General features: G+C 38.7%; 1 protein-coding gene across 6 annotated transcripts in view; it reads right to left on the reverse strand.

Annotated features, from left to right (window-relative positions):
- PATJ (PATJ crumbs cell polarity complex component) overlaps positions 1-23,326 on the reverse strand; it is a 425,559-nt gene that overhangs the window by 226,525 nt on the left and 175,708 nt on the right. For all 6 annotated transcript variants that reach the window (XM_055235148.2, XM_055235146.2, XM_063613334.1 and 3 more), the window contains exon 27: positions 12,088-12,187. In XM_055235148.2, the coding sequence (XP_055091123.1) occupies positions 12,088-12,187 (100 nt within the window). The remainder of the gene's footprint in view (positions 1-12,087; positions 12,188-23,326) is intronic.

Raw genomic sequence — 23,326 nt, forward strand, 5'->3', positions numbered from 1 at the left:
AGCTTGGCCAACATGGTGGAACCACGTCTCTGCTAAAAATATAAAAATTAGTCAGGCATGGTGGTGGGTGTCTGTAATCCCAGCTACTCGGGAGGCTGAGGCAGGAGAAACACTTGAACCGGGAGGCGGAGGTTGCAGTGAGCCGAGATCACCCCATTGCAGTCCAGCATGGGCGACAAGAGCCAGACTCCATCTAAAAAAAAAAAAAAAAAAGCACATAGAAACTTTTTATACATGCTGCCAAATGGGTGTCCAAAAAGAGGTAAAGTGATTCCTATTCCTACCAACAGTATATAACAACTCCTGTTTTTCTACAACCACTCTAACAATGATGATTAATATTGTTAAAATATTAAGTACTCTGATAGGCCAAAAAAACCTGATTTTTATAGTTACACTTATTATTAGTGAGGCTGAACACAGACATTTTGTACTTGTTACCCAAATATAACTTATTTGGTTAAATACTGCCTGATCTTTGCTTGTTTTTCTATTGTCCTCGACTGTATATATATGTGTGTGTGTGTATGTGTGTCTTTCTTCTGACTCTGTGTGCGTGTGTGAATGCAAAGTTTGTAATTTTTATGTAAGAAAACACATGATTATTGTCCGTTATTGTTTTGGTAATAATAATTTGAAAGGCTTTTCCCTGTACCAAGGTTATACTTTAAAAATACCTTACATAGACTTTTTATAGTATTTCTATGGTTTCAGTTTTTAGAATTACATGATTTTTTTTTTTTTTTTTGAGATGGAGTCTCGCTCTGTCGCCCAGGCTGGAGTGCAGTGGAACGATCTCGGCTCACTACAACCTCTGCCTCCTGGGTTCAAGCGATTCTCCTGCCTCAGCCTCCCAAGAAGCTGGGACTACAGGTGCCCGCCACCACGCCTGGCTAATTTTTTTTGTATATTTAGTAGAGACGGTGTTTCACCAAGAATTACATGATTCTTTTGAAATCAATTTGTAATTTTCTTGAGAAGATCTCTACATTTTATCCCCAAATGAGTACACAGTTCATCATTTTTTGAATCATGTATCTTATTTCTACTATTTAAAAAAAGAAATTTTTTATGCTCTAAATTCTAAATAAACACCTGGGACTATTTCTACACCAATTTTAATGCAAATATTGAACTGATTTTATTACCGCAGTTAAAAAATTATTTATTTATTTATTTATTTATTTATTTATTTATTTATTTATTTTTAACAGAGATGAGGTCTCACTATGTTGTCCAGGCTGGTCTCAGACTCCTGGGCACAAGTGATCCTCCTGCCTCAGCTTCCCAAAGCGCTAGAATTACAGGTGTGAGCCACCGCACACAGCCTATTACTGTTAGTTTGTTTTTTTATTTCAACTTTTATTTCAGATACAGGGAGTACATGTGCAGATTGGTTACATGAAAATATTGCATGACGCTGAGGTTTGGCATATTGATCCCTGTCATCCAGGTAGTAAGCATAATACCAGATAGACAGTTGTTTTTTTTTGTTGTTTGTTTGTTTGTTTTTAAACACCCCACCACTCTCTACTACTGCAACTTTAAACAATGTTTATAATCAAGAATGCTGTTACACTACTAGCACTTTGGACAAAATAATTCTTCCTTGTAAGGGACCATACCTTGACACCCCAACCAATCAATGACAGTAGAATCCCCCATCCACTTAGACCAGGGGCCACTTGGCAAGGTGCAGAAATGTTTTTGGTTGTTATAACTGTGGTGAGTGGGAGGGTACTACCAGCATCTAGTGGGAAAAGGCCTGGGATGCTGTTAAACATCCTACAATACAAAGGACTGCCCCACAACAAAGAATTATTCTCTCAAGACAGCAACAGTACCAAGATGGAGAAAACACTCACATTCACGTTTAAAAGCTCCAGACTGAGTTTGAAAAGCACCAGTTTAGAAGAGATTCAGATACAAAAAAAGGCAAGTCCCTAGGCCAGGCGCGGTGGCTCATGCCTGTAATCCCAGCACTCTGGGAGGCCGAGGCAGGTGGATCATCTGAGGTTGGGAGTTTGAGACCAGCCTGACCAACATGGAGAAACCCTGTCTCTACTAAAAATACAAAATTAGCCAGGTGTGGTGGCGCATGCCTGTAATATCAGCTACTTGGGAGGCTGAGGCAGAAGAATCACTTGAACTCAGGAGGCAGAGGTTGTGGTGAGCTGAGATCGTGCCATTGCACTCCAGCCTGGGCAACAAGAGCAACACTCCGTCTCAAAAAAAAAAAAAGGAAGTCCCTCATCATTATCTTTCTTTTTCAAAATTGCCTAGTATTTTATTTCTAAGTCAATTTTCAATCAAGTGCTTGTATTTTTTTTTAAAGCCTATTCCACCTAGCAAGCAGATGGATTTAAATTACCTTAAATTTACAGACAGATTTAGAAATAACTGAAATCTGTAATACACTTAGTTTTCCAATCAGGAAAATAGTATGGCACTCTATATTTTTCCCAAAATCTTTAATAAAGTTTCCTAATTTTCTATAAGAAAGAAACTATATTGTAGTCCCAGCTACTCAGGAAGCTGAGGCAGGAGGATTGCTTGAGCTCAGGAGGCCAAGGTTGCAGTGAGCCGAGATCATGCCACTGCACTCTAGCCTGGGCAACAGAATGAAACTGTCTCAAATGAAAAAAGAAAGAAACTATGGGGATTGTTATCCAGTGGTCGTTGAATTCTTAAATGGGCTTCAAGACTCCCACAAAGCTGAAAAAATGTTACATAAAAGGTTGTGTGTATATGTGTGTGTGCACCCATGCACATGGGTGACAGTGTTTCTGTGTATTTGCATACATTTTTCTGGGGAGTGGGTTTATAGCTTTCATTGCAGTGGCACTGAATAAATGACTCGAAGCTATGAGTCATTGCCATGACTTTTATGTTCCGAATTGCATTGTTCCTGGATATTTCCCATTTTTTGCAGTTATTGCTATTAGGAAATTTATATCGCATTTCCTAAGTAGATAATACTGATAAGAAGATTTAAAAAGATGTATCATTTGGCCAGGCGTGGGGTCTCACACTACCTGTAATCCCATCACTTTGAAAGGAGGCCGAGGTGGGCAGATCACTGGAGCTCAGGAGTTTGAGACCAGCCTGGTCAACATGGTGAAACCCCATCTCTACTAAAAATACAAAAATTAGCTGGGCATCGTGGTGTGTGCCTGTAATCCCAGCTACTTGGGTGGCTGAGGCACGAGAATCGCTTGAACCCTGGAGGCGGAGGTTACAGCGAGCCGAGATCGCGCCACTATACTCCAGCCTGGGCGACAGAGCGAGACCCTGTCTCAAAAAAAAGAAGTACAATTCATATACAGCCTTAATTATTATAGCCAAAATACTTTGTAGGTTTTGAGTTTTTGAGACTGACAATTATATGACCATCTGTAAATAATAATTTAATTTGTTCTCTTCTTTTCTGGCTTTTTTTTTGTCTTGGAAGAGGAGAGGAGGTGAGCTTAATGCATTGCTAGATTCTTGAGGACAGTGGGGCTAGCAAGTATTCTGTTTTCTCCTAAACTTGAATATAGAATATTTTTTGCAAGAAGGGGAGAGGTTTGGGATAGGTTTCCTACTCCACTCCATGGGAACACATGAGAATTACTTTTTAAAAAATTAAAATATACATGTATATATATTTTATACATGAAATGAATTTTAAATAAATATGAAGTAGAGTGACTGCTAATGAGTAGGGATTTGGAGGGAAGTGTGATGAAAATGTCCTAAATGTTCTAAAATTAATAGTGGTGACAGTTGAACAATTCTGAATATACTGATAGCCACTGAATTATACATTTTAAGAAGGTGAATTGTATGGCATGTGAATTATATCTCAATAAAGTTATTTTTTTTAAAGTTATCCCTTCTAAGCTTAAAAATGTTGTGACTCTGAGTAACAGAATTGATAATAAACCACATTTCACAAGGACTTAGCTAGTATCCTTAAAATAATTGAAATAAAACAATAAGAATTAAAGTAAAACATGAAGATGCAAGGAATTGGTAATGTAAGTTTTTATTTGCATCCGGCAGTACACAGGTTAATTTTTTTTTTTTTCAGACAGGGTCTCACTCTGTTGCCCAGGCTGGAGTATAGTGGCACAATCATGGCTCACTGTAGCCTTGACCTCTCAGGTTCAACTGATCCTCCTGCCCCAGCCTCCTGAGTAGCTAGGATCACAGGCATGCACCAATACACCCAGTTAATTCTTTTATTTTTTGTAGACAGGGTCTTACTATGTTGGCCAGGCCAGTCTGGAACTCCTGGGTTCAAGCAACCCACTCGCCTCGGCCTCCCAAAGTTCTGGGATTAGAGGAATGAGCCACTATGCCTGGCCACACAGGTTAATTTTATAATTATGCTTCATAATCCAAATATACTGTGCATACCAAGCATTCTATTATGATATATGAAGACCAGGTCTTTTCTGGGAAAAACAAAATTAAGGTAGAAAAACAAAATACCTAAGAGAGCATGCTTTTCTGAAATTAAAGTATAAAGGAAGGGCTTTAGGATTCCTATAGTGTGGGGTTCCATTCATATCTCTGCTAGATCCTTAAAAGCCAGTGGCAGCAAACAAGTCAATTAGACTGAGTTTCTAGGACCTTATCTGCACAGACAGAGACATGTCTATAATGTGGTTCTCATTGTTTCTTTATGACTACTCTCTTACATGTTACAAAAAGTCATTCCAAAATCTTCTGCTTCCCATAGTTGAAAAATGTCGCTGAAAGAATGAATGTTTGCAGGTTAGAAAGACCTGGCTGTTGTAAAAGCATTTAACCTCTGGGATCAAAGTGATCAAAGCAGGGCTTTCTGGGGATAGACGCTTCTCTCTCAGGAGACTGAAGCTTTTAGATAAGGTGGGAAATGGCATGTGGGGAAAGAGAAGTCAAGCTGTTCTGCATAGAAGGCTCCGAAACTAGGTGGATGGTGCAGTTCGGCAGTAAGAGTATCTCCAAAGCACCACGAGCAAACCTGCATTTTCATCACATCCCCACTGTTGACTATCCGAGGCACATACCCTCTACCATTAATTTGGCCAAATACTGGGTTTGTATAACGTCCCAGGCCAAAACAGAGAGGGTCATTAGCCTCATGGAACTTAGAGTGTTAAGTGGGGAAGACAGATATTAATCTAGTAAGTACATTAAAATGATATTTTGTTAACTGCTATAAGGGAAAAATGCAGGAATCTATACTGAACTAAGGAGTCAGGCAAGCTTTTCCAAAGGAGGTGACACTAAGCTGAAATCAACAGAAGGTATAATACCTTCTTCAAAGGCTCTTCTGTATATCCAGTGAGAATGCATTCAAAGAGTTGGGGAGAATGTATGGCACATAGCGGGTACTCAAGAGACTGTGATTATTACCATGTAATTACTAAAACTGTGGTGATAAAAATGTAAAGGGCTGGGCGTGGTGGCTCACACCTGTAATCCCAGCACTCTGGGAGGCCAAAGCAGGCGGATGACCTGAGGTCGGGAGTTTGAGACCAGCCTGGCCAACGTGATGAAACCCCATCTCTACTAAAAATACAAAATTAGCCAGGCATGGTGGCGCATGCCTGTAATCCCAGCTACTTGGGAGGCTGAGGCAGGAGAATCGCTTGAACCCGGGAGGCGGAGGTTGCGGTGAGCCGAGATCGTGCCACTGCACTCTAGCCTGGGCAACAAGAGCGAAACTCCATCTCAACAACAACAACAACAAAATACAAAAATTAGCCGGGCGCAGTGGCATGTGCCTATAATCCCAGCTACTCAGGAGGCTGAGGCAGGAGAATTGCTTGAACCTGGGAGGCAGAGGTTGCAGTGAGCCGAGATTGCACCACTGCACTCCAGCCTGGGAGACAGAGCAAGACTCTGTCTCAAAAAAAAAAAAAAATGTAAAGGAACAACTACAAATGCGAAAGAGACTGGGAATGAAGATTCATGTATGTTTGTTGATCCATTGCCAGGAAGAGACATAACAAACAGAAGAGAAGTTTCATTCTAGGGTTGGGGGATGGGAGTGCTGGTAATGGCTTGAGCCAAAAATGAGACTAGAAGGTAAAAGGTCAGCCTTGGAGAAGACATAACATTTTATTTTGGTTAGAAAATTGAAAGTGCTAGTGGAAAAAAGACATGGCATCTTCCCAAGAGCCTACTAAAAACGTGGGTCACAAGATCAAAGAAGGATTAAAGTTAGAAACAAAGACTTTCAAATCACCACATAACAGTCAACTGAGTGATCTCTTTATGCTCTCAGTGATCTTGAATTCTTTTTTTCCTTTTTTTTTTTTTTTGAGATGGAGTCTCACTCTGTCGCCTGGGTGGAGTGCAGTGGCACGATCTCGGCTCGCTGCAACCTCTGCCTCTCGAGTTCAAGCGATTCTTCTGCCTCAGCCTCCCAAGTAGCTGGGATTACAGGAGCCCGCCACTATGCCCAGCTAATTTTTTGTATTTTTAGTAGAGACGGGGTTTCACCATGTTGGCCAGGCTGGTCTTGCACTCCTGACCTTGTGATTCGCCTGCCTCAGCCTCCTGAGTAGCTGGGATTACAGGCGTGAGCCATCGCGCCCGGCCAATCTTGAATTCTTGACAAAACAATTTAATTCCAGGTATGAAAGGCCATTTCCACAAAGTCAATCAAAAGTTCCTGCACCATCAATACATACCTTTGACAAATCCTGCAACCTTTGATAATGGTAGTTTTGCCAAGAGCTAGGCATTGATGCAGTACATTGTTTCTTAATTTTTTCATAATTCTCAATTAATTTCATTAATTGAACCGGAGTTCAATTATAAGACTTCTTATGATAATTAGACACCAGAATGTAATAAAATATGTGCAACTATGAAAGATAAGTGATCTAAAATATAAATGCCCATTACATACCACATTCTCTATATTGGTTGTTACATTTAAGTTTCATAATAATCTGAACAATAATTACTATGCTTATTATTTTTTTCGGAGGGCGGACAGAGCCTCCCTCTGTTGCCCAGGCTGGAGTGCAGTGGCGCGATCTTGGCTCACTGCAACCTCTGCCTCCAGGTTCAAGCGATTCTTGTGCCTCAGCCTCCCCACTAGTTGGGACTACAGGCGTGCAACACCACGCCCAGCTAATTTTTGTATTTTTAGTAGAGACGGGGTTTCACCATGTTGGCCAGCCTGGTCTCGAACTTCTGACCTCAAGTGATCTGCCCACCTCGGCCTCCCAAAGTGCTTGGATTACAGGGGTGAGCCCCTGCGTCCCACATACTACCGTTATTTTATCAAGTGTCCTCTTTCTCTTCTTTCTCATCAATTTCTTGTTGTTAAATTCAATGGTTATTTTCATGTCTACAGCCTCCTCAACTTCTTAGCAGCATTCCACCCTTGACCACTGAAGGTCAGTGACAGCCTTCTTGAAACACCTTTCTCTCATAAACAACATAATCCCCTAATCTCCTGGAAGTGTTCTTATGCTAGAGTGCTCCTTGCTGGCTCATGGAGCAGGTGCTGGGTTTGCTTCTTGTTGCTGTCTACACACTATTCCTGAGTAAACTTATGAGCTCCCATGACTTTAAAGACCATTTCGATCAGTGGTTTTGGTTTTCAGAGTGTAGTCTCTGGATCGGATGTATAATACCAGCATCACCTGGAAACTAGTTCCAAATGCAAATGATCAGGTCCAGGCTTAAGGAATCAGAAATGGCCGGGGCTGTGTGTGTGCGTTGCGGGGGGCAGGCAGGGAATGACCACAACTATCAATTACTGTTCTAACAAGCTTTCTGGAATCTTCTGAGGCACACTGAAGTTTGAAAGCCATGGATTTAAATTACTGTTTTTCATAATGCAGGTTGCGACTTGTTTGTTAGTCATAAAATATACTGAGTTGCAACCAATATTTAAAAACATGAAATAGAATAAAATAAAAAAGAATAAAATTCACACATTATAAAGGTAAGTAATATTTCATGAAACTTTTGTTTCAACTATACATACATGTTCCTGTGTGTGTGTGTGCATCTATATTGGTTAAGTGTATTTTACTGTGGGTCACATCTCAAAAAAGCCCTCATCTATATGATGACTATATGAGCCAGATCTTTGCAGTGTGGTTCCTTCTTCATTTAGATTTCATTTTTGAGACAGAGTCTCATGCTGTCATTCAGCCTGGAGTGCAGTGGCATGATTTTGGCTCACTGAAACTTCCACCTCACAGGCTCAAGCTATCCTCTCACCTCAGCCTTCCAAGTGGGTGGGACTATAGATGCTCACCACCACACCCAGTTAATTTTTTGTAATTTTTGTAGGGATGGGTTTTGCCATGTTGCCCAGGCTGGTCTTGAACTCCTGGACTCAAGTGATCCACCCGCCTTAGCCTCCCAAAGTGCTGGGATCACAGGCGTGAGCCACTGCACTCAGCCTATTTGGGCCTTTCTTAAGCATTCTCTGTCTCCTCCAATGCATTTATTCTCATGCTACCATGTTTTGTTTTTATTATTTTTGTTTTAAAATTTATTTTTAACATAATTTTTAAATTTTATTATTTTATTTTATTCATAATCCTTATCACTACTTAAACTATCTGATTGTTTATAATCTTTCTCCCCACTAGAATCTAAGCTAATGCGAGGAACAGCCATGTTCCCTGCTATATTCTCAACACCTAGAACAGTGTCTCCCAAACGCATAACATCCACTCAATAAACACTTCTTATCTGAATAAACTTTATAATTAAGCAACTAGCAAAGCCAGCTCTTAACATGCTTTAGACTAGTGTGTGATGGCTCATGTCTATAATCCCAGCACTTTGGGAAGGATAGTTTGAGCCCAGGAGTTTGAGACCAGACTAGGCAAAATAGCAAGATTCCATCTCTACAAAAAAATAAAAAAAATTAGGCTGGGCGTGGTGGCTCACGCCTGTAATCCCAGCACTTTGGGAGGTTGAGGCAGGCGGATCACCTGAAGTCGGGAGTTTGAGACCAGCCTGACCAACATGGAGAAGAAACCTTGTCTCTACTAAAAATACAAAATTAGTGGTGGTGCATTCCTATAATCCTAGCTACTCCGGAGGCTGAGGCAGGAGAATCGCTTGAACCTGGGAGGCAGAGGATGCAGTGAGCTGAGATCGTGCCACTGCACGCCAGCCTGGGCAATAAGGGCAAAACTCCATCTCAAAAAAAAAAAAAAAAAAATTAGCCAGGTCTGGTGGCACACACTTGTGGTACCAGCTACTTGGGTAACTGAGGCTTCAGTGAGCCATGATTGCGCTACTGTACTCCAATCTGGATGACAGAGCAAGACCCCATCTCAAAAAACCCCCAAAAACCATGTGTATCTCATCCCTGGATCTCTCTAATAAAATCAGCACTTCCCTGTAGGCCTAGGGCTTACGTTGCAGCCATTCGCTTCAGAATCATGGTCCTTGGGAAAGTTATGTAGCCATACTTTCATCACTGCAAAAACAAAGGCTTAGTCTTCGGACAAGAATCTGATAAAACGGCAACCCGAAATACTTTTAGTTTAGACAAATGAGCAGAGTGTTCATTTAATGAGTCAAGGAACAAAGAAAAACCCATAGGATCTATTTCAAAAGGAAATACAGGAAGGCCAGAGGCTTCAGGTTCATGTGCATTTCAAATGTGAATTATCTAACAAATACCTCCATACAGTTCAAACTCTTCTGGAGGAGGTTAACAGTAAATTTAATGGGGTATAAAATGGGGACTGTACACTGGGAAGGAAAAAAATTAGGAAGCAAAATGAAGAGAAAAGTAATATACACAGCCAAAATAGGTTTGCTGGAGAATCTCTGAAATCTATAATATTATAGCTCAAGAATGGCTCAGTATTAGAAGTCTTTTTCTACATTTAAGGTAAATTAGTGTCCTTCCTGACCCCACTGCTGTCGTGTATATGTGCCTGTGCATATGAGCTTGTAACTTTGGGGAGGACACTGCCGAGTCTGCCTATTTTAGGCATAAAAGTGATATTTAAAAGAGAACCCCAAATCACTCTGTACCTACTTCTTTTTTTTTTTTTTTTTAAAGAGACGGGGTTTCACCATGTTGGTCAGGCTAGTCTTGAACTCCTGACCTCAGGTAAGCCATCTGCCTCGGCCTTCCAAAGTGCTGGAATTACAGGCGTGAGCCACTGTGCCCAGCTGTACCTATTAATGCAATCATGAGTTTTAAGTAACAGCAAGTGTCGATGATCTTATAGGCTCTAGAGTAAGAGTACATGGGTTTGAATCCCATTTCTACTATTTGTTAGCTGTCTAACTTTGGACACATTCTTTAATTTCTCTGAGCTTTCATTTGTATAATTAGAACCTCACAAAGTTAGTATGTTGACTGAGTTAATAATACACATAAAAGCTTTAAAACAATGCCTGGCACATGGTAAACCAGAGCATTTACTAGGTATCACACTGCCTGTACTAAGCTCTTCAAAAGCTTTTTCTCCTCTAATTGTCACAACAATACTATGAGGCAGGTTATAAGACATTCGCTCACTTCCACATAGATAAGCAAGTGTGAATCATGAAGAAGTTAAATAACTTGTCCAAAAACTCACAACTAGCAAGTAATAGAACTAGGATTAGAACATAATCTTAGGTGCACATCTCAACCAGGTTTCCTAATAACTGGGCAAATACTGGCCTTCTAGGGAACCAAAATGTATGGAGTAATCAATAACTCAGCTCCATTCTGTGGCAGCTGCCCTGATATCTATATCAGAACAAGGAAATATATTACACATGTACACATACATATCAACTTTATATACCATGTGTAGCTCTCCAAAAAGAGGCTGAGAACTAAAGCCCACAGTACACTTATCACACTTTGTTCCCATGCCTTTGCATTATCCCTTCCAGGGTGGTGGCTCAATCAAGACAAAAGGAACGATGTGTTATTCATTTCACAGCAGACTCACTTAACACTGTTACTAAAAAGCAGATGGTATTCAACAAAGATTTATTGAAAGTATGAAGAAACTGACACGAGAAAGGGCTTCATAAAATTGCAAAGTACAATTCAAGTTTTTATAACATCAACTTAATTATTATAAAGTTACATTTATTTTATATTTATTTCTATTTATGTATTTGTTATTATATTAAGAAAAATATGAATAATAATTATTATAACCACAATAGGAGCTATAATACTTATCAAAGACTCACTATGTGGCAGGCTAAAGGCATTATTGCTTTATTTTAATCCTCATTACAACCCTATGAAGTAGGTATCATTACTGTACCCTTTTTATAGAAGAGGGCATATTTAAGGTCACACTTTAGGAACTGCTAGAGTTCCTTTAGGAACACTTTAGGAAAACTAGAGTAAGAATTTTGACTCAGTTTTGATATTGAATTCTTTTTCTATATTGTAGAAGGGAAAACATTCTGTTAAGTAAACATATGTTTCACATACCATAAAATCCACCATTTACAATGTATAAGTCAGTGATTTTAGTATATTCACAAACTGTATAACCATCACCACTACCTAATCTTAGAACATTTCATCACCTCCAAAAGAAATTCGATATACATTAGCAATAGTATACACTACACACACATAAAAGAAATGCAAATTATTTTAAGTAAAGCCACAGTTAAATATATGTATGAATGGATATTTGATTCATCTAATGCAAAAGAATATCATGAAATGAATTTTAAAGGACAAAAGACAAGTTGGTGGGCCTTCCGTAATTCTGCATTAGCAACATTACTTTGAGTAAGGCAAGTAATCAACAACTGAAATCTACATCCAACCCAGATAATTATGGGTCAAATTCTAATTTCAAAGACAGGGGACATTTTTGTATTCACAACCAAACAATAAGATTAGAAGGGAATATAGGAAAAATAGCGTACAACATAGCTTCCTTCAATATTCCCTTTCTCAGTGTCCAAGGGAAAAGCTTAAGAAATGACGCCACAAAAGCTTCAAAGGTATAGATTTGATTTTTTAGCACACGTTCATGCAGATTTTTGAAGAACTCACAGCCATATATTTGATAATTTACAACAGTCGTTAAAACATAATTTAATAAGTTCTGCATGTACCCTAAATAGTGAAAAGGCACTCACGGTCGGTAAAGGCATCTTCTTCTTCATTTTCATCACTGTCATCAGTCACAGCTTTATAAGGAGGAGGAAGTTTCATTGGCGGTGGAGCAGTTCCTTGCCTCTGAAGATGCAAAATTTGAGAGAAGAGTTAAATGCTTTTTGTACAATGCTCTTCCTTCAATGACAAAAAGCATAAAAAGATAGTCTGGAAATATTTAGACCGTACCCAACTTCATTCGTATCATGAGGATTGTAAAACAAACACAATGTATTATTTTATGCTTATGTTATAATATAAAAGTGACTCTGTGATATAAACACACTAATGCAGAAAAACAGGAATTTAAAAGCAAGCTTTTAAGACTGCTGACCTACCTAAAAGAATGCATTCCTTTCTCTAGTGAGAAAGTCAGTTATTTGTATCTTCTATACATTGTGGAAGCTTAATTTTGTTATTAATCAGAAAATTCAAATGAAAGACATATCTAAAATAAATGTAAAAGTAAAAACTATCCATCGTATTAATTCTACAATGATTTTAACTTTCTTCAATTGTAGAAGTTACAGATTTTATTCTTTAAAAGACACGTGACATACCAAGATTTTTCTAATTGAAAATGTATTCATCTATAATTTACAGATGGTCAACACATTTTAACATTTTCAAAAAGAGATATCTTCATGATGAATAATTATATCTGCATAAATATTCATTCAATTCACATACCAAATCAATATTTGGTTCATACACACAATTAAAGTAGAACTAAACTCTATGATCAAATTACCTTCACAGAATGAAGACATTTTCTTGAACGCCGGGAAAAATAAAACATGCCAAACTCAATGATGAGACTCAAGCTGCTAAAAAGAATAGGAGGCGATATACCCAAGCACTCCACAAAAAAACAAAATAACTGGATTATGCTACAGGATTTCAGTAAAGTATATTCAATTATGCTTTATATGACAAAACCACTAATGGCAGGATACACTTAAGTAGCCAATGAGTGGTCCATTACAGAAAGCAGGCTTGTAATAAATTCCTCCAAAATAGAAAACACTATTTGAGAGTCATAAAGGGAAGCACACATCCGTATTTACTTAAGATAATGTTGAACCAAAGCAGAAACTATATACACTTGTAGAAAATCCAAAAATCTATAAAATGCAAGAGTGATGGCGGAAGATGCCAAATACAAAATGCCTCTTAGGCAATAGGAGAATACAGAAATGTGATCACTTTGTCTCTTTAATTCTTTTAAGTTAAAAAAAACTTAAAACTGAGTGAAATGAAGGGTAAAGGCAAATGAACTCTTTTCAGTAAACCTTTTCCTCAAAACCAGGATATTCTATATCAAAGACAATACTCAGAACAAAGACAGCCAGGTTTTAAAATAATATTAAGAGATGAATTCTCTTTAATGGAATTTTTTATATCTAAGGCAAAACTGTACCACTGATTTATTTATTTAGCTTCTACTGATATTCTTGAAAAAGAATATAGAATAAGCATGTCCTGGTCTCCTTATAGTCTGAATGTGGATTGCCAGATACTGCACGTGAGAGAAGGGTGTGTACAGGGCCAGGCTCTCCCCAGGTGTGGCAAAGGCAGCTGGAGCAAGGGATGTACAACTAGACCAGGTGATTATGACCTTCACAAGGGTAGAGCACAAAACAGACTCTGGTATCCTCAACTCTGAGAAGAGTCCTGGGAACACAGTAGGCCTCCCTGAACTATTTGCTGAATGACTAAACAACTGGTTGTCACTCATGCTGTTTGGGTTCCCTGACACATTATTAACCTTAGAAAAATGTCAGAGATGCAAATAATTCTTGTTCAATGTCATTGCATATTAATTTTGTCTGGTAGAGATGCAAATGATTTTAGTCCTGTAGAAAAGATCACTTCAAAGGTTACAGTTTATTGCCCTGTAAGACATTAACCAGTTTTGTATCTAAATTGGAATCTTAAGCATTCTTTCTTTTAGCACTCTCTTCAATAGCACTTCACTCTCTTCAATTCTCTCTGAACCAGGCTTACCATCTTATTAGTTCCCTCATTAATGAGTTAAATAAATACCTGGCACCTGCACATTTTGCATAATTTTCAGTCATGTTTTTATTTTTTTCTTAAATTATACTTTGAACGGTTTTGGAGGTCCCACAGAGATGCTCAAGCAGACTCACCTACCAGAACCAATTAAATTGTGATGCCTCAGAGATGCAATTCATGAGCTGTTTAAGCCCATTTACATGATTTTTTGGCACCCACAGTTAGTTCCAAGTGGCAACAAACTTTGCTTTTTTGACAGTTTCTCTGATTTTTATTTCCAGTTCTATGATTTTGTTTCTGATATGAGACCAAGTTTGGTTCTGATATGTACTCGTAATTCCTCACTGATAGTAGGAATAAATGAAGTTTGGTTTTATGGTCTGACCACTTAGAGTTATTTGTTGGGATAAGAATCTATAATATGCTGGTTCTATAAAGATCGATTCTCGATTGATTGAGAAACAACAGAGAATGCATTTTTTAGACTTTTTGTTTCCTGTCTTTTTGTACAAGAATGTGTCTTGGGTCCTACTGGAAAGAACAGCTCTTTGACATAAAACCAGTAGGGTTTTGCATTCCTGTGTCTACATTTGACATATGGCTATAGCTGCAGGACAGAAGCTGAACACATTGTGTATCTGCACTGGAGAAAGAAAAGTCCTTACCTTTCATTTTGAGTGTGAAATATTTTCCTACCTTCAGAGCATATTAATAAATTAAATTATTAATAAATAAATTAGATGTAAATCTCTCAAAATAAAGAATCTCTTTCTGATTGGTTTATAGAAATGAGCATCATTTAAATGTAATATTCCCAGAGTTTCCAGAAAATAGTTGACTAAAGTTATAGTACTTTAACTGTACAAGCCTTTTAATAATAATTTTAAGAATCTCTTTTTCACAAAAACCACAAACTCAGAATCATTTTTACATAAGAAACCAAATTTACATAATCAAAGTTCATAACCTCTTGAAGAAAGAGAATATGTGAAATAACACTGAAGAAAACCTTAGAAAACAGCCAAGAGTTTTTAGGAACCTACAGTTAATAGTAGCATTTCTTTTTTGTTTCTGAGACAGAGTCTCACTCTGTCACCCAGGCTGGAGTGCAGTGGTGCCATCTTAGCTCACTGCAACCTCCGTCTCCTGGGTTCAAGCAATTCTCCTGCCTCAGCCTCCTAAGTAGCTGGGATTACAAGCTTGTACCACCACATCTGGCTAATTTTTATATTTTTGGAAGAGACGGGGGTTTCACCATGTTGGTCAGGCTGGTCTTGAACTCCTGTCAAATGATCCTCCTGCCTCTCGGCCTCCCAAAGTGCTAGGATTACAGGCGTGAGCTACTGTGCCTGGCCAGTATTTCTATGAATCCTGATTGCCTCTTCTTTCACTCTACGTAATGCAAAACAGGTCCAAAAACAGTGAACAGAGGCAAACTAGAACAAAACTAGAGACTCATTCAAGATCTGCTCATTAGTTTTTGGTTGGTTTGTTTGTTTGTTTGTTTTTTAGTCACTCCCTTTTTTTTTTTTTTTTTTTGAGATGGAGTTTCAGTCTTGCCGTCCAGGCTCGAGTGCAATGGCGAGATCTCAGCTCAATACAACCTCCGCCTCCTGGGTTCAAGCGAGTCTCCTTCCTCAGCCTCCCAAGTAGCTGGGATTATAGGCATGCACCACCACACCCGGCTAATTTTTTTGTATTTTTAGTAGAGACAGGGTTTCACCATGTTGCTCAGCCTGGTCTCAAACTCCTGGCCTCAGGTGATCCACCCACCTCGGCCTCCCAAAGTGCTGGGATTACAGGCGTGAGCCACCACGCCCGGCTAGTCACTCTCTTTTTTTAAAGTGAATGATCTCAAACCAAACCTAGACCTCTGTTAGAAATGAGTTTCAGGTGATTTGTATTGTCAGTGATTCTAGAGAACATGTCTTGCTTTTATATTAAGAAGAAAATAAGATACACAAAAAAACTTCTTCTAGTGATAATAATTTTTAAAGAGATAGATTAGTCACCTGGCCTCATAACCTTGAAAAGAGTACGCTCCCAAAGTATGCTGGGCACATTTTTATTTTCATACTAATTACATTCTCTTTATTTCACTACATGTGGCACCATGATCTGAATGCCTCTTATGGTGAAGGCGCCTTGTCATTCCAGAATGTAGTAAAATGCTTGGCATCTAAGATGCAAGTTCAGAGAAAAATAATACAGTAAAAAGAGCATTCTGCAACCACTAAAAGACCATCTGTAATGAAGATGTAGATTCTGATATGATTTCTCCAGTTGCCACATTAATGCAGTGGCTAGGTGTTTTTCTTTGTGACAAATAACTCAGTTGACTTTTGGTATTACTGGTCTCCTACTGGGGTTTTTACTGAATGCAAATACCCTTGCCATGTATTGAAATTCAATTGGTTTAATGGAGCAGTCCAAAGCTGGTAAGAATCACACATTTACTTTTTTCTTTCCTGGGATCTTATGTGGAATTTTCCTGAATTGATTACATTATCTTATTTCCAGATGTGGCTGGAGTAGTAACCAGTTCGTTCACCTACGTGGTGTTCATTGTCTGTGTCCCCACAGAGTGTTACCTTATATGTTTCCTTTTTGATGTTATATCCCCAGATTGTTGCACAGTAACTGGTTCACTATAGGTAACCAATAAACACTTGATGAATGTTCACATCTTTGCATCAACATATGAATTGACAAAATTCCAGCAATAGGGTAGATGAGATATTCTGAAGAACCCTTCTTAACCACATAAAAATGACAGATTAAAGTTTAAACAGTGCTTTTGTGACATGTGACTGAAGTCAGAAACAATTAAAAATCCCAAATCAGGAGGTCCAGTGGAGCACTGGAAGGTGACACTTGCCTGGAGGGCATCTGCCAATCCTTGGAAACCTAAAGCCAGAGATCTCTTTTGATTTTAGGATTCTTTATTCATCCAAGAAATATATATGACACCAGACAGTGTTCTGGGCAATAGAGGTAGAGTAATAATGAAACAGATGAGGTCCCTGCCCTCATGGAGCTTAAATTCCAGTCCCTTCCAGATGTCACATTTTATGGGTTTCCATGTCTTGTCCCCAAATTACTTTAAAGTAGCAGTTACTGGCCAGGCATGGTGGCTCACATCTATAATTCCAGCCTTTGGGAGGCCGAGGCGGGCAGATCACCTGATGTCAGGAGTTCAAGACCAGCCTGGCCAACATGGTGAAACCCCATTTTTACTAAAAAAATAAAAAAATTAGCCAGGTGTGGTGGCGTGCACCTGTAGTCCCAGCTATTCAGGAGTCTGAGGCAGGAGATTTGCTTGGACCTGGGGGGTGGAGGTTGCAGTGAGCTGAGATTGCACTACTGCACTCCAACCTGGGTGACAGAGGGAGACTCCATTTTGAAAAAAATAAAAAAATAAAAATAAAGTAGCAGTTGCTGATTCTATCCTGTTTGCCTTGCCCCACTAGAAATGCAAGCTGCAAGACAGTAGGAATTTTTTTGTCTTTAACAGCTTTAATTCACTATATTGAGGTATAATTGACATGTACAAAACTGCACACATTTAAAGGATACAATTTGAATCCCTCACCACAATCAAGATAGTGAACATAACCATCATCCCTAAAAATCTGTTCATGTCTTTTTTAAATCCCTCCTTCCCACCTTTTCCCCTGACACCCCACTCCCAAGGAATCACTGATCTGTTTTCTCTCACTATGGATTGTATTTCCTAGACTTTTTTATAAATATAATCATCCAGTATCTACACATTTTTATCTAATGAGAGATAAGGATTTAATGAGTCCCAAGTGCCCCCTTGAGGCCAAGCAAAGTGGGAAGTTAGACTAAAAATATCACCCTCCCAAATTCCTATCCCTGAAAATAGAGGCTTGTACCTCTAAAAGATTGACAAAGAATTCTGCAACTAATTATCTGCAATCTGTAGGGAAAAAGAAACACCTCTGCAAGCAATAACCACCGTCTTCTGGAATCTTATATATTACCTATGCTTATTAATAAGTGTCCCCCTAAAAAACGCACAACAGCCTGATCATATAACATGTGCTACTGCTAATCTGAATGTAATCTTTGTGATTAAAATCTGAACTCAAAGACAGTGGCCAATCAGGTTAAACAGACAATCCTTTAATTTGGTGAACAACCTAATGACACTTTTCCTCATCTTTTTGCAAAAACTCTTTCCTTAAATCCTCAAGCAGTCAGTGTCTTGATTGGCCCCCATGTATATGTCTGTAATTAAAGTTGTCCCATGGGTTCAATTCAGTTATGCCTTTTTTTCTAATGGGGTGAAATCTGTAGTAGATAAAGGTTTAAAAAAATAAACAAACCAAAATATTGATCACAGAAGATATATTTCCTGGTCTTAGTCTTAGCTTGAGGTGGAAGAGAAAAAGAGGAAAAAGGTGCACCTTAAGAATTCCATACAAGAGGCTGGGTGCGGTGGTTCATGCCTGTAATCCCAGCACTTTGGGAGGCTGAGGCGGGTGGATCACCTGAGGTCAGGAGTTCAAGACCAGCCTGGCCAACATGGTAAAACCGCGTCTCTACTAAAAATACAAAAATTAGCTGGGCATGGTGGGCACTCCTGTAATCCCAGCTACTCAGGATGCTGCAGCAGGAGAATCACTTGAACACGGGAGGTGGAGGTTGCATGAGCAGAGATCACTCCACTGCACTCCAGCCTGGGCAGCAGAGCAAGACTCTGTCTCAAAAAAAAAAAAGAATTCCATACAAGTCTAGATTCACTGAAGTTAAAGACCTGACTTCATTTTATGTGTGTGGCTTAACAAATTCCAACCCCACATGCCAGGCAAATATAAAAAGAAAGTCAACATGGTTTCAGTGATAGTGGGTATATTAGTCCGTTTTCATGCTGCTAATAGACATACCCGAGACTGGGAAGAAAAAGAGGTTTAATGGACTTACATTTCCATGAGGCAGGAGAGGCCTCATAATAATGGCGGAAAGCAAGGAGGAGCAAGTCACGTCTTATGTGGATGGTGGCAGGCAAAGAGAGAGAGCTTGTGCAGGGAAACTCCTGGTTTTAAAACCACCAGATCACACTATCACGAGAGTAGCACAGGAAAGACCCGCCCCCATGATTCAATTATCTCCCACCAGGTCCCTCCCACAACACGTGAGAATTCAAGGTGAGATTTGGGTGGGGAGACAGCCAAACCATATCAGTGGGTGAAATAGATGTTTAAGGTATTACTAAACACTGCCACATATTAATAAAAGGGCCAATTCCCCAAGGATGATATAAAAATTTTAAACTTGGATGTACTTAATAAATCAACTTGAAAACATGTGAAATAAAAACTAAAAATACACAAAAACAGACTAATTTTAGTATCAAAAGGGGCAATCATTCAGTTATGCTAACAAAAAAAAACAGTAAGTATAAGAAATTGGAATAACTCAAATAGTTCGATCTATCAACTTTTTATAAAAACCTGTACTCAATAACTAAATAATAGCTATCCTTTTTCATCACAAATATAACATTCATAATAACTATGTACTAGGCCATTAAAAACATGTCTCGACCGATGTCAAAGAATTAATATTACATACACAACAATCTCTGATTATAGCTAAATTAGAAAATAAGAACAAAACGATTTTAAAAAATATTCATGTGGAAACTTCAAAATATATTTCTAAATACATTGTGGGTCAAAAAGAAATCATACTGGAGCCTAAAACAAAAACAAAAACAACAAACAAAAAACCCTCAGCACCAAAAAACAGAAATTCAACTTAAAATCTTAGAATGTAGTAAACAGGAACTTAGCAAAACTTACGCTAGAGGCAGTGGCTCAAACCTGTAACCCCAGCATTTTGGGAGGCTGAGGTAGGCAGATTGCTTTAGCCCAGAAGTTTGAGATCACCCTGCGCAATATGGCAAAAACTCATCTCTAAAAAAAATACAAAAAATTAGCTGGGCATGGTGGTGCGTGTCAGGGGTCTCAGCTACTTGGGAGGCTCAGATGGGAGGACTACTGGCAGTGAGGGTGCAGTGAGCCATGACTGCCCCACTGCACTCCATCCTGGGCAACAGAGTAAGGCTGTGTCTCCAAAAAAAAAAGAAAAAGAAAGAAAAATATTATAACCTTAAATGATTATTTTAGACAAGAAAGAAAGTAGAAAATTAATAATCTCTGTATTTAACTAAAGATTATTAAGGGGTGAAAAAGGGGAATGAATCCAAACAAGGACGCAAGGCAATATAAAGATGAGAACAAAATTAATTAAGCAGAAAAAACATATAACAGATAAGACAAACACATTTCAAAAGGTAATTCTTCAGAAAAAAAATTAAACGGAAAATTACTTTCAAGATTAATCAAGAAAAAGATATAGCAAATAATTACCAATTTTATTTTTTACAATTTATTTTATTTTTCATTATTATTTGTTTTATTTTATTTTTTACTTTTTAAAAATTTTTTTGAGACAGGGTTTTGCCCTGTCCCCTAGGCTGGAGTGCAATGGTGTGACCATGGCTCACTGTGGCCTTCCCTGGCTCAAGTGATCCTCCCACCTCAGCCTCCCAAGTAGCTGGGACTACAGGTGCACACCATCACACCCAGCTAATATTTTATATTTTGTAGAGACAGGGTCTTCCCAGGTTGCCCAGGCTGGTCTTGGAACTTCTGGGCTAAAGCAATCCTCCTACTTAGGCCTCCTAAAGTTCTGGAATTACAGGAGTGAGCCACCAGGCCTGGCCATAATTACCTATTTCAGAATGAAAAAGAACTACTATGAATGGAGCAGAGATGATTAAAGTTAAGAGAAATGGCTGGGCACGGTGGCTCAGGCCTGTAATCCTAGCACTTTGAGAGGTGGAGGTGGGCAGATTGCCTGAGCTCAAGAGTTCAAGACCAGCCTGGGCAACATGGTAAGACCTGTCTCTACTAAAAAATATACAAAAATTTAGCCAGGCATGGTGGCACATGCCTGTAATCCCTGCTATTCAGGAGGCTGAGGCATGAGAATCACTTGAATCTGGGAGGTGGAGGTTGCAGTGAGCTGACGCCATGCCACTTCACTCCAGCCTAGGTGACAGAACAAGACTGTCTCAAAAAAAAAAAAAAAAAAAAAAAAAAAAGAATACAGAAACAACTTTATGCCAACAAATGTAAAAAACTTAGGTGATATCAATATTCCTAGAAGAGTCAATGACCAAAAATGACTCTAGAAGAAATAGAAAATCCAAATGATTCAATAACTATTAAAGAACTAAATCAGTATTTAAAATTTTTCCCACATAGAAAACACAGGCCCACAATGGCTTCGTAGGGTAGCTTGACTAAAGATTGAAGGAATTGATAATGTTTTCTTTCTTTTTTCTTCTTTTTTTTTTTTTTTTGAGACAGAGTCTCGCTCTGTCATCCAGGCTGGAGTGCAGTGGTGCCATCTTGGCTCACTGCAACCTCCACCTCCCGGGTTCAAGTGATTCTCCTGCCTCGGCCTCCCGAGTAGCTGAGATTACAGGTGCACGCCACCATGCCCAGCTTATTTTTGTATTTTTAGTAGAGACGGTGTTTCACCATGTTGGTCAGGCTGGTCTTGAACTCCTGACCTTGTGATTCGCCCACCTTGGCCTCCCAAAGTGCTAGGATTGCAGGCATGAGCCACCGCACCCAGCCAATAATTTCTTTTTTTATACAAACTCTCAGAGAACTTAAAAGAACACATGCTCCTACTGATCATTTTAGTACTTTACCATAACCAAAGCCAGATAGGATAGTATATAAATGAAAATTTCCAGGCAAATCTCACTCATGACCATGGATGGAAAAATCCTAAAATAAATATCAGCAATGGGGAAAAATAAAACAAAAACAAATAAATTGCATTCCAGTAATTCAAGATTGGTTCAACATTCTGAAATCTATTAATACAATTTACTACATTAAAGGATTCAAGGAGAAAAAATTTATAGATGCACATACTTCTTTCACTGGAGATTAGTAATATATCTGATTAAAGTCAATGCCAGTGCCATTCGTGGTAAAAATCACAGCAAAGTAGGAATGAAAGAGAGTATTTCCTTAACCTGATTGAAGCCACCTTTGCAAAAATTGTAACAGTGAGAAAACTATGGCAGTGAAAGAGACCTGACCTAACCAACTCCATCTTGCCTTTAATCTCCAATATCTTGGCCTTGTTCATCCCCGTGCATAGGCCAAGCTGACCATAGGAGGAATTTAGTTTATAGTTAAACTTTGGAACAAAGATGGTAACAGCTCTTTTCCAAAACAAACCCCCTACTTGCCTAGGGACCAGACCATCTTTGCAAAACCAACAAATTAGCCACAAGGTTAGAAATTATGGTTTAGGAGTCATGCAGTCAGTCAGAAGCCACACGATTCCTAACCTCCTCAGTTGCTTCCATGGATAATGTTACTATTATGAAAACTAAGATTAGTGTTTAAGGTATTTTCCAGACTCTGCATTCTATGGATCAGCCGACATACGCAGACTGGTAAACTGGCTTATCTGGTCTTCTGCCTCACCTCCCCCAAGGAACTGACTCAGCTCAAGAGGACAGTTTTAGACTCCCTATGATTTCATCACCAACCAAACTAATCAGCATTCCCCGTTCTCTACCCCCCAAACTATCTTTGAAAGAAGACCCTAGCCTCCAAATTTTCAGGGAGGCTGATTCGAGTAATAATAAAACTCCGGTCTCCCATTTAGTCAGCTCTGTATGCATTAAACTCTTTCTCTACTGCAATTCCCCTGTCTTGATAAATCGACTGCATTTGGGTAGTGGGTAGGATGAACCCATCAGACAGTTACATGACAGATTATCTACAAATACCTACAGTACATCATATTCGACAGTGAAATATTAAAAGCTTTTCCTTAAATATCAGGAAGAAAAATGACAAGAATGTTAGCTATCATTACTTCTATTAAACACAGTACTGGAGGTCTTAGCAGATACAATAAAACGAGAAAAAGAAAGATTGGAAAGGGAAAAACAAAACTACCTTATTCCAAAGAGTTTATTATTTATTATATGTACAGAAAATCCAAAAATAAAAATCTACATAGAATAAGAATTTGAGATTCATATTCTTATTAAAAATATCATATATATATATGGAGCAGACACACAAAGACACTAAAAGGTTCTATATGAAATGTTTAATAAGTTTATCTTTA

The sequence above is a fragment of the Symphalangus syndactylus genome, chromosome 19, assembly GCF_028878055.3.
Source record: "Symphalangus syndactylus isolate Jambi chromosome 19, NHGRI_mSymSyn1-v2.1_pri, whole genome shotgun sequence".
Classification (NCBI taxonomy): domain Eukaryota; kingdom Metazoa; phylum Chordata; class Mammalia; order Primates; family Hylobatidae; genus Symphalangus; species Symphalangus syndactylus.